Here is a 16004-nt window from a genome sequence, read left to right as displayed (position 1 = left end):
TTTGCATATTTTTCATGCACAGAATCCTGGCTTACCTGCTTTAGTAAGGTTGTCATTAAAATACATTATTTCCCTCACTGTCAATGTGAATACATTCTCAGATAAACTCTGGAATAGGAGGAAGTATTTTTTTTTTCCCTCCAGTGTTCTGCTTTCAGAATCAAGAAGTCTCTCACTGCCAGACAACGTTGTTAGGCCATTAGAAGTGATTAGCACTGCCTGTGTTTGTAGTGAAAAAAAAAACAAAAAAACTACCATGTAGTATAGATTAAACCACTAGCCACAACACTCATCTAAATTTGAGATTCAGTGACAATGTCTCTATAAGGGGTACTATTCAGGCAAAATACTTTCCATTCAGATTGAGTCTCCAGAGACTTTAAAGAATTCTGCTGATGTCTGAAATAATGAAGATGGAATAAGGCCCTAAGTGTATATTCTTTACTCCTGGACTTCCTGTGGTCTGAATGGCAGCCTGCCAGGTCAGTGATAGAAATGTGTCATGAGATTTGATAGTGACATCCTGTAAAAAAATGGAAAAGAATGCACTAATTGCTGCTTGAAGGTTTTTACAGCACTGTGCCCTGGAGACTAAGAGTAGGGAGATTTACACTTAAATATGTGTCATATTTAGTTCAGGTGCCTTTTCCTTCAGTATGTAACGTATGACTTGTAAACGGGTTTAGTATAAACCGATCTTGAGAAAGCAAAGGTCAAGGCAGAGAAGAACAGCAGAGGTTTCAGAAGCATTCCTCCCCTATGTTAAGCAGCAAGGAAATCTGTGTTCTAGGGCAGTATCCTGCCCACTAGCTAAGACATCAACTGTTAAGGAGCGGAAAAAAGGTGCATAGGCAGCATTGATGCTGATGGCTCTGAACGGCTGAAATGTGCGTCCTTAGCTTTCAGCTCAAGCCTGTTAACAGCAACTGCAACAACAGGAAGCAACATTGTTATTGCTAGTACTGCAGATAGGACATCTGCTCGTGCTAGAGGAAAAATGACGTTCCTATTGCATCCTGGTGTAGGAAGATCCCCTTCAAGTAGAATATAAACAATGCTGCAAATGGAGCCACAGTTCAAGGTAGTGATATTTCTAACCTTATAACAGATGGGCAGACACTATTTTAGCTCCCTCAGGATGGGTTTTGTTTTTCATTTTGAAGAAATATTTTTTTCTGCTTGTAGCCTGGAGAGCTACAGAGGGTCAGAAAATCAAACAAGTGAGGAGTAGGGGAAAGACACAAAATTGAGGAAACAGGAGGAAAGAAACAGTGAAGCTACCCAGCTGGTGACACTGCTACAATGACCCACTTAGTAGTGACAGATGAAATATGCATACAATGATAATAAGTAAACCACAATTCATACATATTTTCCAAAGCAGTTTTACACTATAGCAATCACTTCTGACAGGCTATAAGAGCTCGGTTAAAATGCTAGGCTGAAAACAGAGCCTCAAGTAAATTCTACAAACCTGTACTAATGTCACTGTCAGCAAGGACTTCAGTGTTAAATCTCTGGATTAAATTCACATTTTACATAATGTAATGTACAAATTAACATAATCTATTACTATCTTAAGCACCAGGAGCAAATTTAAGTCTGTACAAAGCACAAAGATTTCCTGTGCTGAAGAGCTCACATTCAAGACGGATTGACAGCCCCCAAGGAGATGGTGTTATTCATTCTTATTTATTTATTTGTATGGCCTGGCATAGCAATGTAGTGGGTTGGTTTGTAACTCTGGCCACTGCAGACACACAATGAAGATCCTATCTTCAAAGAACTCTGCATGTCAATTTTACAATGTGAATTACAGGCAATTTTACTGTTATTATAGGAGGAAGACAAAATGCAACATCAAACTGATATTACCACTATTTTTAGCATCTGCAAATTCCATGTCATTTTACTTCATCAGAGACTTCAAGGCTGTGTACAGGAAACAACTTTCTCATTCGTGTTTCTACCTAATAAAATCCTCATCTCTGTTTAACTCAGCAAGCAAAAGGGGATATTTCTATTTCTTGTCCCCAGGAGAAGTTTCATGGTACCACTTCCACCGTTTTTATAGCTTTGGGAAAGGGAACACTGTCAAACCTTCTCCTGTGACTGAGCACCCTCATGACAGCCAGGTGCCCAGGGCTGTCAGTTTAGACATGCCAGAACCATGATGATAGAGTACAAGGATATTCTCCAAATTGATGCTGGAACCAGGTCTTAAGTCTCGAGGAAATACAGGTGATTAAAGAATGTGTGTTAAAAAAATGTAATGTACCAGCTAGATATAAAGAAAATCATATGGAAAAAATCCTCAAGAGGACATCCTGGTGGATCCAGTGTCATTCTTTATTGCTACATCTGTTAATAAAGACTTTAAAGGACAGAGACTCTACAGTTCGCTTGCAGTCTAACCCAGCACATGCCTGTTCTCTCCACTGAAGCCAGTCCTAAGCTTTAACATGAACATTTCAGTTTTCACAAGAAGCTGAAATTTTTAACCTGCTTGCTCCATAAGCAGATCACATACGGAGCATGGAGAAAACCCTTCTAACTTCAAGACAGTAGGCAGTGCTTTAAATGCCGAGAGTCAAACAAATCTCAAATCAGAACTGTGGCACTGAAGGAAGAAGGTGACATGCAGCTGTCCAGCTCTCATGCATATTCAAAGTAACTTGAGTCACTGTAGTAAAAACACAAGTGGTCCTTGCAATTCAGCTCTCAGGTGGAGGCTGAAACCTGATGACTCTATTACAAGTCACTGGCAGGCCCATCTGGCAAGCTCAACAGTGGGAAAGTCTCTTCTGCAGTATGCAGTGGGTCTGGAAAACTCATCCATTAGCCTAGCTGCAATGGTTGTTATTGCAAACCATGAGAAAATTATGTTTTGGTTATGAAAGGGTGTAGGGCAAGAGAAAGTCTTTCAATTTGGTCTCTAAAAACTGCAGCTATTATTCATACATAGAGCATTGACATTGCAGTGTCATGTTCACAGCCTGCAGCTAGTAGGTCTATTGGAACTAGAAAGTAGTGTATATGATCCATTCTTTGAGCTCTCTTTGGTAACATTTGCACCCCACTCCATGAACAGAAAAGTACATCAAAAGAAATGGTATAGGAGGATGTTTACTCCATAAGACCATACTTAACCCAACTAAATAATCAAAATTTCACATCGCTAGGAAGTGCCTGTGCACCTGGAAGACAGCTGTACTGGATCCCACCAAAGCAGAACAGCAGAAATGAGTTAGTACTTGTGTTCCACGTCCTACTTATCCCTACCACAACATGTTGCCATTCACACAATCCCACCACAATACTCCACCTCTTCACCACATCTCCTGTTTATCAGATACACTCAGGAAGAATTTAGGTCTCCAAAATTACTTAATTTCATTTAATCTAATGAGAATTATGAGTCCAAATCCTTTCAGTATCTGAGCTAGAAGGAAATGGCTGGCCCCACAAATGACATTCCCCAAAACTGCATGCAACCCTGTGAAGTTCCTAGGATTTTCACAACCTAGAGAGCATTAAGAGAAACTCTGAAACTACACATACTATACACTGTAGAACAGTCTGTTATATCTCAAAAGCAGTGCAGAAATTTAGTGCAAAACTTACTAAGTTAATAGTGGGCTATAGGAACGGAAACTAAAAATTTCACTGACATAACTGACACTGGCAGTCCCAAAATGTGCTTGCAAAGGCTTAAAAATACTTTCCTGTCTCTAGCATCATGCTTAAACCAAACTGAAATGTTGCTGAGTTCAGATTCTCTTCTATATACAGATGCTGCAGCACACACAAAGAGCAAGCTCTGTTTTCTAATCCAAATTATTTCTAGCACAGGCTATAATTATCCTAAATTGAGCATGAAAGATGATCATCAATCAACGAAGGGTGCAACATAGCTTCTTCTCCCTAAACTGGTCAAGGAACCCATCCCAAAAGGATTATGAACACGGAGCCATGCTTCTACAGTTAGCTTACCACTGCTGTAATATACTTTGGCACAAGCCTAAGGTTTTCTCTCTGAAAAGCCCCAGTATTCAAATGAGAACTGCTGTCTACCTCAGAGGATCTGAAAAACATTTTTCTGAGCTATCGCTGTAGCTCTGCATATTACAGATACAGACTGCATGTCTCACATGTTAGGAATTGTATGAAAATACACACCCACACATACATACATAAAAGATGGGCCCCGCCCTCAAAGCACTTGCAATTTGACATAGCAAATGCGCACTGCTTTTTTACACCAGCTAACCACATATTTAATCTCTAATCCTAAACAGGACAAACTCCATGTTTTGAAGGAGGCAGACCACCAGCGAGAGCATACCTTCAGGTGACAGGACTGCTACAGAGGGGAGAGGAAAAGCCAGGAGAGCCCACAGGAGCAGCAACCCACTCTGCTGCCCAGCCTCTGACATGCAGGTCAGGAAAGCTGAGGTCCTGGGGAAGGTTGGGTGGTTCTGGAAAGCAAGAAGTAAGGCAGGGACACATCTGCAGCAGAGTGAGAAATCAAAGTGGGATGCATAGTATCTGAAAACATGCCAAAAGGATGCTGGGACAATTATTTTAGATGATTTCTAAACAGCAGCCTTCCATACAAGACAAACCTACAAATAAAAATAATTTGAGATTTCGTCTGTGTATATCTTTGTGGCACTGGTTGGTAGGGTAGCAGCGTAAACCACAATTAAGGTCTATATAAACGAGGTAGGAGGGAAAACAAGGGGTCTGCCTAATGCTTGCAGACCAGACAATATTGGCAATGGCTATGAGCCTTGGCCACGATGCACAGGCATGTTTTTTCTGATTCAGCAAGAAGACAGAAGATGAAAGACAGTAGGGGCTACTGTTTAAATTGAAATCCCTTTGGACACATCACATTAGCATGATCATGAGGGCAATGTGTGATCAGTCAAAGTTTCACTACCTACCAGGAGAGCTGCTGGCCTCTAGAGGTTCCCTCATTCTCCCCTATAAAAAGACTAAATGTACCTTGCTCCATCAAGATGATGCTTTCAGAAACAACAAGCATTGTTTTCAGAGAATAAGAATGGGGGTCACAACATCCTCCACAGGGAGAGAAACTATCCTTCGTATCTACCATACATACAGTAGGGCTGTTGCCAACAGAGAACTTTTCACTGGTATTTCTGTCCCCTTCTTTCCCAACATATTTCTGAGCCCCTAAGCCTGACCTGCACCAGAGCAGAGGCAGTTCACTTTTCCCCAGCAGATGCCAAGCCACAGCTCTATCCTGACTCCCTCTCTTATCCCAGCTTTCCAGGCTGAGCATAACGCCAACAGAAATTCACCTCTGGAGCCCCTACCCCTGCAACCCTAATCTCAATCCTAACTTTCCTACCCTGCAATACACTACAGGAGAGCAAAAAAAACAGCCCATTACAGGCAGCAGAGTGGAATCAAGTCACTTCCCTTTTTGGTCAACAAAGATTGCTCATATGAGAACATACTTACCTGCATGAAGGAGGGTTGCACAAACTAATCCCACAGAAGAGCAATGTTCTGAGCACAATGTCGCAATATACGAACATTTTCACAGTAAAAAAAAAACAAAACAAAAAAAACCGAGAAAGTGAATGGTCAAGGTACAGAGGCAGAATTAATCTCTAAATTCCTTCTAATTCAGAGATGATGACCTAAACTTAGAGCTTTTAGAACTCTGTTTGGAAAACAGAAAAAGACAAAAAAAAGCATTCAAAAAAGCCCTAATGCAAAATAATTTGTTAGAGTTTACTCCAGATCCTAAGTGACAGTTATTTAAATTAGAAAAGATGTAATAGCAGTTTCTGCCTGGGTGTCACAGGAAAGCAATCAATGCAGATTAGATAAGGATAGAAGTCCCCTCTAAACTCAGCCTGTTTTATTCCCAAAGGGGAATTCCAAGGGTTTTAAGTGGAATTAGAGGTAGGAAAAAAAAAAGGAAAAACTGAGTCAGCTATAAGGCGCTATCGCTTTAAGTACCGCCTCTGTAACCTCTTGCCCACCTATTAGCCCAGGACCAAACAGCCCTTGCATCATGGCCACATAAATTAATTCTCCCATCTATCAGATGTGATGAACTTTTTGGAGAAGAGAAAAAAAAGCAGTACAGTTTTCAAACATTTCTCAAGGGAGTGTGTGTTTGTTTTGAGGGCAGGGCACCTTTCAGCAATGCACGCTAAATAGTAACAGGTAAGGAGGAAGACCTCCATCCCTGCAGGAGTCCGTACGATGTGCATTTCTGCGAGAATCATCAAACTTCCAACCCTGTCCGTGTATTTCTATCAACTTCTCAAAAAGAAAAAAGTGTAGTAAACGCTTACATAGCATGGAGATCCTAAGTATCTTCAATCATCTGCATAAAGACTGTGTCAAGACAGGTGGCAGAGGGGATACAGCTTGCTGATCTTTCAGATATAATATTCTGCTCAGTATGTAACACTGCCAAGGCCAAGAAGTCTGAATTCTAAAAAGTGCCACGATGAAAGTATCACATCAAAGGTTTCTGGATTAATGTAACTGTTTGTATTTTTTTGCCTTTTTTTCCAACATACAATAATGAAAGCAAAATCAGAAGTTGTTTAAAAAGATAATTCTTATGTTAAGATGCAAGTTAATGGAGATCATCAGGTGAAGGATATTTTACACAGACTTTCTACAGTCTGGGAGCAAGAAGGAAAACTACAAACCCCTGTAACATTCTGTGAGCTCAGACAGAAGGGACAACCAACAACCACAGGCACCAGGAACACTGTCACTACACTGTGGAAGTATAACTGGGGAATAAACCCCAGAGAGAGACAGAACTCTCTGAACTGGATCTATATTTTCCTCATGTATCAGAAACGCAGGAGGAAAAGCTTTGTTATAGAGCAGTATCTGTTGCTACTCCTCTGTCTAAAAGCCCTACCATTGGGGTTAAGTATTCCAGTTAAAGTGGTGAAAACATTGTAAAACTCAGATCTCACTGCCACTGTGAGACAAGCTAAATTCACCAAATGGCTTTGTGACCCCACCCTCGTAAATCAGCTTGTTAATCATTATCGTCATGGAGGCGATAAAGCTGTTTTATAAGCCAACACCAAAGCAGTAACATTAACTACTTATGTAGAAGCTGATGTATTTCTCTGCAGATAACATTTATTGGAAGGCCCTCTCTTTAAAGATACAGGTTTGCCTCATAACCTTACTCAGGAGCACCAGCAATCTGTTCCATTTATTCCTCCAGTCCGATTTACATGTCAGACACAAGCGTTGCCTGGAGGGGATGGGTTAAGTGATATGAAATTGCTAGAGCACCTTGAACTGTAGGTTCAAATCTCAACTGGATTGTCCTGGCCTCTCTTCCTGACAGAATAAAATTTATGATTATTTCTCAAGGCCAGACGCACACTTGCCTCCGTCTGAAACACAGAGACAATTTGCCAAGAGGCACTTATGCAATACAAAGAGATATGAAAAGGCCAAGAGGCACTGAAAAAACAGAAAGGATAGTAGACATGAAGTTCATTCACTCATACAATTCCATATACAAAAGGAACACAGAGTCCTTTAATTACTGGGGTTAGTGTCACAAGAATGCCTGGAAGACGGAAGTTATTGGAAGGAGTAGTCAACAAACAGTGCACAGCTTTCCACCATCTTCCACAGTCAAGATTTCTGCATGTTCCTAGTTGTTTCCCTTTTATTCCTTTACAGACAGCTAGATTTTAATGGAGCATTTCCTAACAAGCTCGAGGTAAGCTTCAGCCTTGCCTCGAGTATCACAGAGAACATACTTCCTGCACTGAATGAAAAAATAAAAAACTTCAGAACAGATTGGCTTTGATTCATCACTGTGTTCACCCCTCTCCAAATTCCATCGATGGGAATTTTGTGGAGGAGGACTAAACACCCAGTAATCACCAGCACCTCCAGGGCACATGAGAAATATGCTTTTGAAAGAACTATTAATGACTGAAGAAAATAGGGCTGGATATGTAAACCTCCAGTTTACTCTTTCTGTTACAGCCCAACGAACTGACAGACTTGCTTAAAAACTCATCACACGGTTTCCACAATTCTCTAACACTCAAAACATTCAGAAAGCTTTTCCTACTACCCATCTCAGGCTCTTTTGCTGCAGTCAACTGCCTTCATTTCAGGCTCTATTTCCAATTCTTGTATCGTGCAATTCAGAAAGCATTTTCTGATGAATTAATTTCTTTCTTACGAATGATCTTTGTTCCATGCCTGGAAGAGTAGCTTGAGTGCTGGAAGGCTACAGCACTTGCCTTCCCCCTCAGCTAACTGTAGAACAAGTATTTTACATACTTATTAAGCGCGGAGATTGGCCATTATAACGCTAAGGGTAAAATGGAGTCTCTCTAACAGCTTTCAGCAGAGTCGGTACTTCTGCCATGAAAACACTGACTTGGAGACAAGAATGCTAGAATGTGCTTAGCTAAGGATAAACAAAAGCTGCAAAGCAGATAAAGGGAAAACATTCCCTGGCTGGGAAATTACTGGCCATTTCCACATAGGGAACAGACAATGCTCCTGGACTGTTGATTTCCTTGAGGATTTTTTCCCTTCCGTTCACCATATTCTTAACTCTGTGAATTCTTATTATGATTTCAGTGCACAATTAATCTTTAGTTTAGAGGAAAGGGAAATGAAAGGAGGAAGGATGATCATGAGATAAAACCCCCAGGGAGGCAGATATCAGATCTCAGCTCTACCCCATCTTTGTGTAATATACAGGTCTGATCAGGTTTCCTTGCTCCACTTAGACTTCCATTCATCTCTTTCAGATTGCCTGCCTTGTTTATTTAAATTGCAAGTGACTTAAGGGAAGAATGATTTCTTAATATCTGTGTGCATGCACACTAGACTCTATGTGTTGCTGTAAAACAAATAAAACCAGAACAAAAGAGTAACCTCAGGAGAGCACAGCTCCAGCTTGGGATCTGACTGTATTAGAACTGAACATCATACAGGCAGCCAACTGGGTGGGGAGGGAAAATGCCATGTTTTGGTTGCGTACAGACCCAGTTTGACTTGATCTAGGCTAGCTGAAAACACATCTTTGGTTGCTACAGCCATGCTACAGGCCACAATCCCAGCTCCCAGCAGTAGGGTGACACCACTGCACCCTTTCATTCCTTTTCCCTTTACACTGCCTTTGCAGATGCCTGGCTGTCCCAACAGCCTGTTCAGCCAGTAGCATGGGTGAAAGCAGGGTGGATGGGAGCAAGTGAGGCCAAGGTCTCTGTTGACCAGCTGCTGACACCAGTGCAAAGTGCTGACTCTGACACACACACCACTATTTTGCCAGTGCTGGCCTTGACACAAAGAAAGACACGTAGCACAGCCATACATTATGCTGTGCTAACTTGTTGCTCACACAGGTCAGAAAGCATCCCAAAAGGAAACCTGGCGATAAACAGCGCAAAGAAGAATAAAACATAACCCAAACAAATCAAATTGAAGCAGAAATGGGTGAGAATGTGAATAAACAGAAAGCACTGACTAGCTTTGACTTCCTTGCAGTCCGCAGGCAGTCCACACTGACAGCAGAGATCTGCTGTTGGCAGTTTTTTCCAAGCAGGAGTGCTTGACACACTGCACTTTTATTTGGCATTAAAATTATATTCCACCAGCCAGCTACTGTAATTCTTAGAGACACTGGAAAGAGCAGGAAGAACAAAAACAAGTTCAAGAACAAATATTGTTAACCTGCAATAAGCACATTTAGAGAAAGGGCACAAGCAAAGACAGTGTCTTACTTGGGTTGAGAGAGTGGAACAAACTTGGGTATACACAAGGTTTGTCCTTCAGTTCAAGGGAATTTATAGCAGGAGGCAGAATCAAGGTTCCTCCAAACCCTCATCTACTCCTCAAAGAAAGGAAGAAAATTCTGAAAATTCAGCAGGTCTCTCAATTCAAGTTGGCAAGTGAAAAAGATGGCATTGTCTCAGTATAAATAGCATGCTTGGAAAGTGGCAGTGCCAGCTCCAGAGCCAGCCCTGCAAGGAGACTTTCTGCCTTTGCACTCACAGCATTTTAGTCCTCTTCCCTTTCTCCTTCCCCCAAGGTTTCCAGGCAGCTACATGTCAATTTTGTCACACCCTGAGTTCTCCTAATCTTGTCACAGGGATGAATTATAGGTTGTTTTAAGAAACAGGTATTCAAGCAAAGGCTAAAGGCTGTTTTAATCAAACAAGCTTGAAAGAGTACCAGGAATTTGACTGGTAGAGAACAGAAAGCACTTTCCTCAGCTTAAAAAACATATGTGACTGTATACTCACACAAGCAAATATGCATTCAGACAGAGGTATATGTATTCCTTCTCTCTCTTTTTTCTTTTTCTTTCTTTCTTTCTTTTTTTTAAAATAAGACTGAGCAGGCATGCATGCTGAGACATTAACTTAATCTATGTGCCCACTGAGTAAGACGTCATTTCATGAATGACATCACAAAGCCAGAAACTTTTCTGCGTTTCAGAGGACTGGATCAGTGCATTTTAGGGAGGAAACTTCTCATGATTTTAGTACAAGAAATCAACATCCTTAGAAAATTGTTAGAACTACCTGAAAAAAATCAGCAAGTACAAATTATATTCAGACTTTTTTAATCCCTTTTTCATCCAAGTAGATAACCCTGAGACAGTATTTTCTTTCTCTGAGAAATTATTTCTAAGGATGTTACTTCTTGGGATATGCCCAGCTGCCTCTCTGCACAGATATTTTATGAGAAGTACAGCAATGAGGTTAGACTCTGATCTAAAATACTGAGGCCTTTCATTCCCCACAGTGAGGAGGAAAACTAAGCAAAAATAATAATAAAAAAAAACAGCCTGCATCAACAAGTACTAGAAAAGAGACAGTGTATATTATTATTTCCTCTTCTAGAGGCTTAATAAAATTAAAAGAACTCTGGATATCTCAGAGGCTCTTGCAATCCACTGGTACCACTGCAGAGCTGTTTTAAACAGTTCCACACTAGAAAGCTACCCATAATACAAGTGACACAAATGTCATATTCCTGTGGAAAGCATCATATATGTTTAATAAAGCTTGCTGAAAATTCTGCTCTCAAGCAGCTGCAAACCTAGATCTGATATGAAAAATATCTATCAGCAAACTTGCTATATCTCCACGCTTCCCCTCCAAGTCTTTAACACACCTAACTGAACTCAGATGAACTCATCCCTCTGGTTGCCACCTGCCCAAACACTGCCCCCATAACCCTGGCCGACTCTGCCACGCTCTCCACCTGACCACGAGCCATTCTCAATGACAACTCCTTTCCCCAGAAGTATCGAGGTAAAAAGGAAATGCCAGTAAAACCCTTGCCATTACCACTAATTGCAAGCTAAGCTGTCAGCAGCTTATGGAATTACATACACACCTGGACTATCAGCTAACCTGAAGTGTTTCCTGTTCTGCTGAAAGGCGACTCAGTGCTAGCAAACTCCAAGGAGTGACAGAAGTGAGTGATAAAGAAGCCACAGGAAAAGCATACTGTATAACTGCTACATTGCTAGCAGGCATTTTAATAGCTATGGAAATACACACTGTGTAATTTTTCCCACTCTAGGATTATTTTCATATTCTTCTGCTAATGAAATTATGACAATCATAAAGGCACAGGTCTAAAAATAAGGGCATAAATGTGGCCATTAACATTATGCTGTTATGGTCCAAGATGCAAGTGTTTACATAGCTCAAGTACAAAACTATCAAGGTGACTCACAATCTTTATGTATATAAACTGCGCAATACACTTGCTGTGACACCAGCAAATGACTCTAAGATGTAAATCTGAGCTGAACAGTGATCCCCAGTTCTCTTCAATTGCAGTAGAGGGAAGCAGGCTGTTTCCATCCTAAGATACACTTAAAATAGGCCAGATAGACTACCCTTCCAAAATTGTTTCCCCTCCTTTTATTTTTATCATGTCCAAGATGATTACTTTAAACATCTACATAGGAAAGTGAGATCAACCTTACCTTAATCCAACTACAAATGTCCTGTCTCAGAGAAAGCTGTCAGCACAGAGAGTCCATATCACCTATTCCTCAGAATGAGAACTAGACAAATGCATAGATTAATTTAGCAGTGCATATGTTTCTCACTTCATCACACAAACTTCTCTCTTGTCTCTTGCCCGCCAAATATTTAAGAGCAGGAGCTGTACCCGACACATCAATTAAAACCCACCACTGCTTTAAGCCAGCTCTACTCTCAGCAATGTCTCTAAGCCTGTGTTCAGATGAGTACTGGCAGAAACACATAGCAGGGCTTGCATCCGTTCCACGTACTGTGTCAAACGTCTTGTTCAGGAGCTTGGAGACATAAAGCTAACATTTTCACTACCATGCTGGATAGTGAACCATGGAAGTTGTGAGAGAGAGGTGCCTTGCATTTTGCTGCCCTTGCTGAGCTCAGTGAACTCCCACAGAAAACTGTGAAAGCCAAATTTTCAGCCATCTCAGCAGGATTGCATAGCCAGGTGTGACAAAACCTTAATTCCACTTCTCATTTGCCACCTCCTGCCCCTCAAGCAAAGTAAGGGCTTGTCTAAACCTAGAAGGATCTGCTGGTACAGCTACATGGGTAAGTCTTTTTGGTAAATACATGTTTAAGCTGATACATCTTATATTGATTCACTGAATGAAACAAATGATGCCAGCAAGAGACTTTCTCATTTACGTAACTGAGTTTGCACTAATACTTCGAAAGTACTGCTATATCCATTGTGTGTGTGTGTTTGTTTTGGCCATGCACCTATTCCAGTAACAATTCTAACCAAGCCCAAAGTATTTTACCCAAAATCCAGTTTTGCCAATCAATGCAGCCACACGTGCACTACTGGCTTTCACTAGCACAGGCCTGTTAGGTACCACTTCCTATCACTTCCCCAGCAGAAACTGCTGTGTTATCAAAACTTTGTAGCACAGATCTAGTTCATTACAAACTATCAAGCAGATTTTTTCCTAAATGCTATAAAAAAGCATCACCAACTTCCTCCATCTCAATCTAGGAAAACAAAGAAAGCACACAAATTTTCCACTCATAAAGGGTGTATGAAATAAGTACAGGGCAGATTAAAAGCTTGAAAAAGTACACCAATCCTAACTACTTCTTGCTTCTTCTAAGACCTTCTAATCCTTTTCTAACAATAAGCTAGGCTCAAATTAGGTGCAATGTAAGCTTCACGTAAGATTGATTGAAATTCTTGAACAGAAACATTAAGATTTTTATATTGGAAATGCTTCTGTAGACCAATTTTTCACCTTTTTCAAAACCCTATCAGATGCTGTAATCTCTACTATGTATGCCAAAGAAAGATGAAATCACTGATATGTCTGCCAATAGGGAAGACATCGCCCTAATCCACTCAACAAGTAATGTGTCTATACTTAAGGTTAAAAGATTATAAGGTTTCAGAAGTGCAACAGTGGACATTCTCATTATGAATACTTAATCCTCTTAAAGATTATAAACTTCTGGGCCTTGGTAATATTACTGTGGCAAAAAGTTCCTCATGCTCACTGTGTGTGCTGCAAAGAAGCATTTCCATTAAGGATTTTTACACCCATCTCAGATTCACTGTACAACCTGTGCTACATTACTATGGGAACTACTGTCTACTCTTCCTCCCCATAGTTCTTCACAATATCTGTATGTTCATCCGAAGCAAGACAGTCAGGAAAGTTGATGCGAATTAAATTGATACTTTAATTAAATGCTAATGGATTAATTTATCTATGATATAAAAATGGATAAATCGTTATTACACTAAATCCTTTTATGGACAAAAAAATTCAGAATGAAAATGGCTTTAATATCATTTAGCTCAATTCACTTCAAACAAAATGAAAACTGCTGATATTTTGAATAAATATATTTACAGTGGTTCAATATAGTTCAACTCATCATTTTAAATTCCCATGCTCTGTAACTTCAAATATTTTTTCCTAATTATTTCCATGTAAATGTATCTTTATCTTTTCAAATCTCAGATCTCACTCAACATTGCTATCCTTGAAATCCAGTCATTTTGTTGTTACAGCGACCCTTATTTTACCATACCTTTTCAAGTTAGTTTAACTGGGATGAAATCGTTTCCACAAAAAAAGGTTTTCTAGTGTGAAAAAGAATGTGGCATTAAACACTGTAAACATGTAATCTTACTATTTAACATAAAGAACAGGCATGGTATTAGTCGTTCTGTGTGGATTAAGCACCTGAACTTCAAGCTCGTCACAATAACCACTTAAAGTCTACTTGTAAAGCTCCACTAATCTGGAATCCAGTTTAAATAGCAATAATTAGTTTTCCTAAGAAATGCAATATTCTTGCCTGAGTCAGTTCCTGTATAATTCAGTGTTTAGCAGTGCAAAATCTGTCAGTGTCACTAAAAATAGTTCCAACCCACAGAACATGAACAGATACTTTTGAATTCCAACTTGCATGTATCGCCTTCACATGTCCAGAAACCCAGTGGACATTAGCAACAGCAGCAGAGAACAAGTTCCCAACATCCAGTAGGTTTGTGATGAAGGGACTATACTGCACATAAGCAAGAAGAATTGTTTTTCTTAGTGTACTATTGTCTGCTAAAGACAGTAATTTCAAGAGTGAAGTTTTGCTCCCTATCAACTGGAGGTTGTCTTCTTTAAGGTATTAGTTGATTGGAATAGCTCTGAAATAAACTGGCCAGCAGGGAAGCAGTGATGTTTTAGCAGAAGGCTAAGCAGTGACACAGAACAAATTATTCTTTGGAGAGGTAATCATAGGGAGGGCTGTAAATAAAATAAGTGTACCAATGGGATAGAATAGGAAATCTGTCACACTTAGTTTCTGCTCATTAAATCTATATGCATCTAGTTAGTTATCTCAGCTGCTAATGCCTAAAATGACAACAAGAATAAGAAGAAGCAAAGAATAAATTCCCCATGAGATGGATGGACTTGCTATAAACTTCGCTGTAGTCAGTAGGACGCTGGTTTGCAGTGCAACATTGCTGGAGTGCATGTGTGTTTTTATCTATTTTAAATAAACACACATACACAAATAAAGAGTATCACCTACTGCCTGTGGTTAAAGGTCAGGGACCTACTCATACCTGCCATTACAAAAAGTACCTCCTCACTTGAGAGTTAGGCAAGTTTTCAAAACTAATGGCATCTTGTCTATTTTTTTTCTCCCTCAGTTTCGAATCTTAGTTGAGGTCTTCCCTAGTAGAGCCTGGCCAACTGGATCCAAATTACAACCATTCTCACCAGACACCTCCAGTAAGCGCTTTGCCACACCCATAACATCTAGGCATGGAGATCTGTTGAGCCTGGCAAGAGATTTAAATTGCTTCCTTTTAAAATAACATTGTATGATGCTTCATCATCTGACACCTCCAACTTTTTATTAGTACCTAAGAACAGATCCTCAGCACATTTGTAAAATACAGCTGCTTGTTTGAAAATGACTGCTTGTTTTCCAGGATCTTTAAAGAGAATCTGGCTAGGAAACATAAGAATTGAGCTGTGCCTAACCAAGGTAAAGGTTGCTTATATCTGCAGATTACCCCTCTCTGCTTTTCTAATTCACTCTCCATGCTTTATCTTTCCATTAATCTTTAATAAAACTTTTAGTTAATTCTCCAAACACACACAATATACATGACAGCAGGACACAGTGTAAAAGCAGCTCATGGATATGAAGAAATAGGCAGTAGTTGAATCAAAAGGAGAGAAAACTTTTAGGATTAAAAAACACCCCAACCCAACTGCAGCTGTGTGGAAAATGATGAACCATAAGGAGAAAGCAGTAGGAAGGGACAAATTGGGGGATATAGCAGGGTCTTGTAAGGGTGTTACTATTTCTCTAACCAGGGCCTTCCAACCCCTTTCCAACCTGGTTACATTTTGGCAAAAACAGATAATGGGAATTCAAACCTGTAGATGCTGAAATGTGAAAAACCCTTTCTAGGCTGACATCAAG

The 16004-nt window shown here is 40.1% G+C and overlaps 1 protein-coding gene across 3 annotated transcripts in view; it reads right to left on the bottom strand.

Annotated features, from left to right (window-relative positions):
• The window catches only part of PLEKHM3 (pleckstrin homology domain containing M3), a 99006-nt gene that overhangs the window by 32179 nt on the left and 50823 nt on the right, over positions 1–16004 (bottom strand). Inside the window, exon 7 of one of the 3 annotated variants that reach the window (XM_019617016.2) lies at positions 36–219. The exons of the other annotated variants lie outside the window; for them this stretch is intronic. Coding sequence (XP_019472561.1) covers positions 36–219 — 184 coding nt within the window. The remainder of the gene's footprint in view (positions 1–35; positions 220–16004) is intronic. 3 annotated transcript variants of the gene reach the window in all.

Source organism: Meleagris gallopavo, chromosome 7, assembly GCF_000146605.3.
Source record: "Meleagris gallopavo isolate NT-WF06-2002-E0010 breed Aviagen turkey brand Nicholas breeding stock chromosome 7, Turkey_5.1, whole genome shotgun sequence".
NCBI lineage: Eukaryota > Metazoa > Chordata > Aves > Galliformes > Phasianidae > Meleagris > Meleagris gallopavo.
The sequence above is the reverse complement of the archived record's forward strand: the minus strand, read 5'-3'. Positions and strand labels throughout refer to the sequence as shown.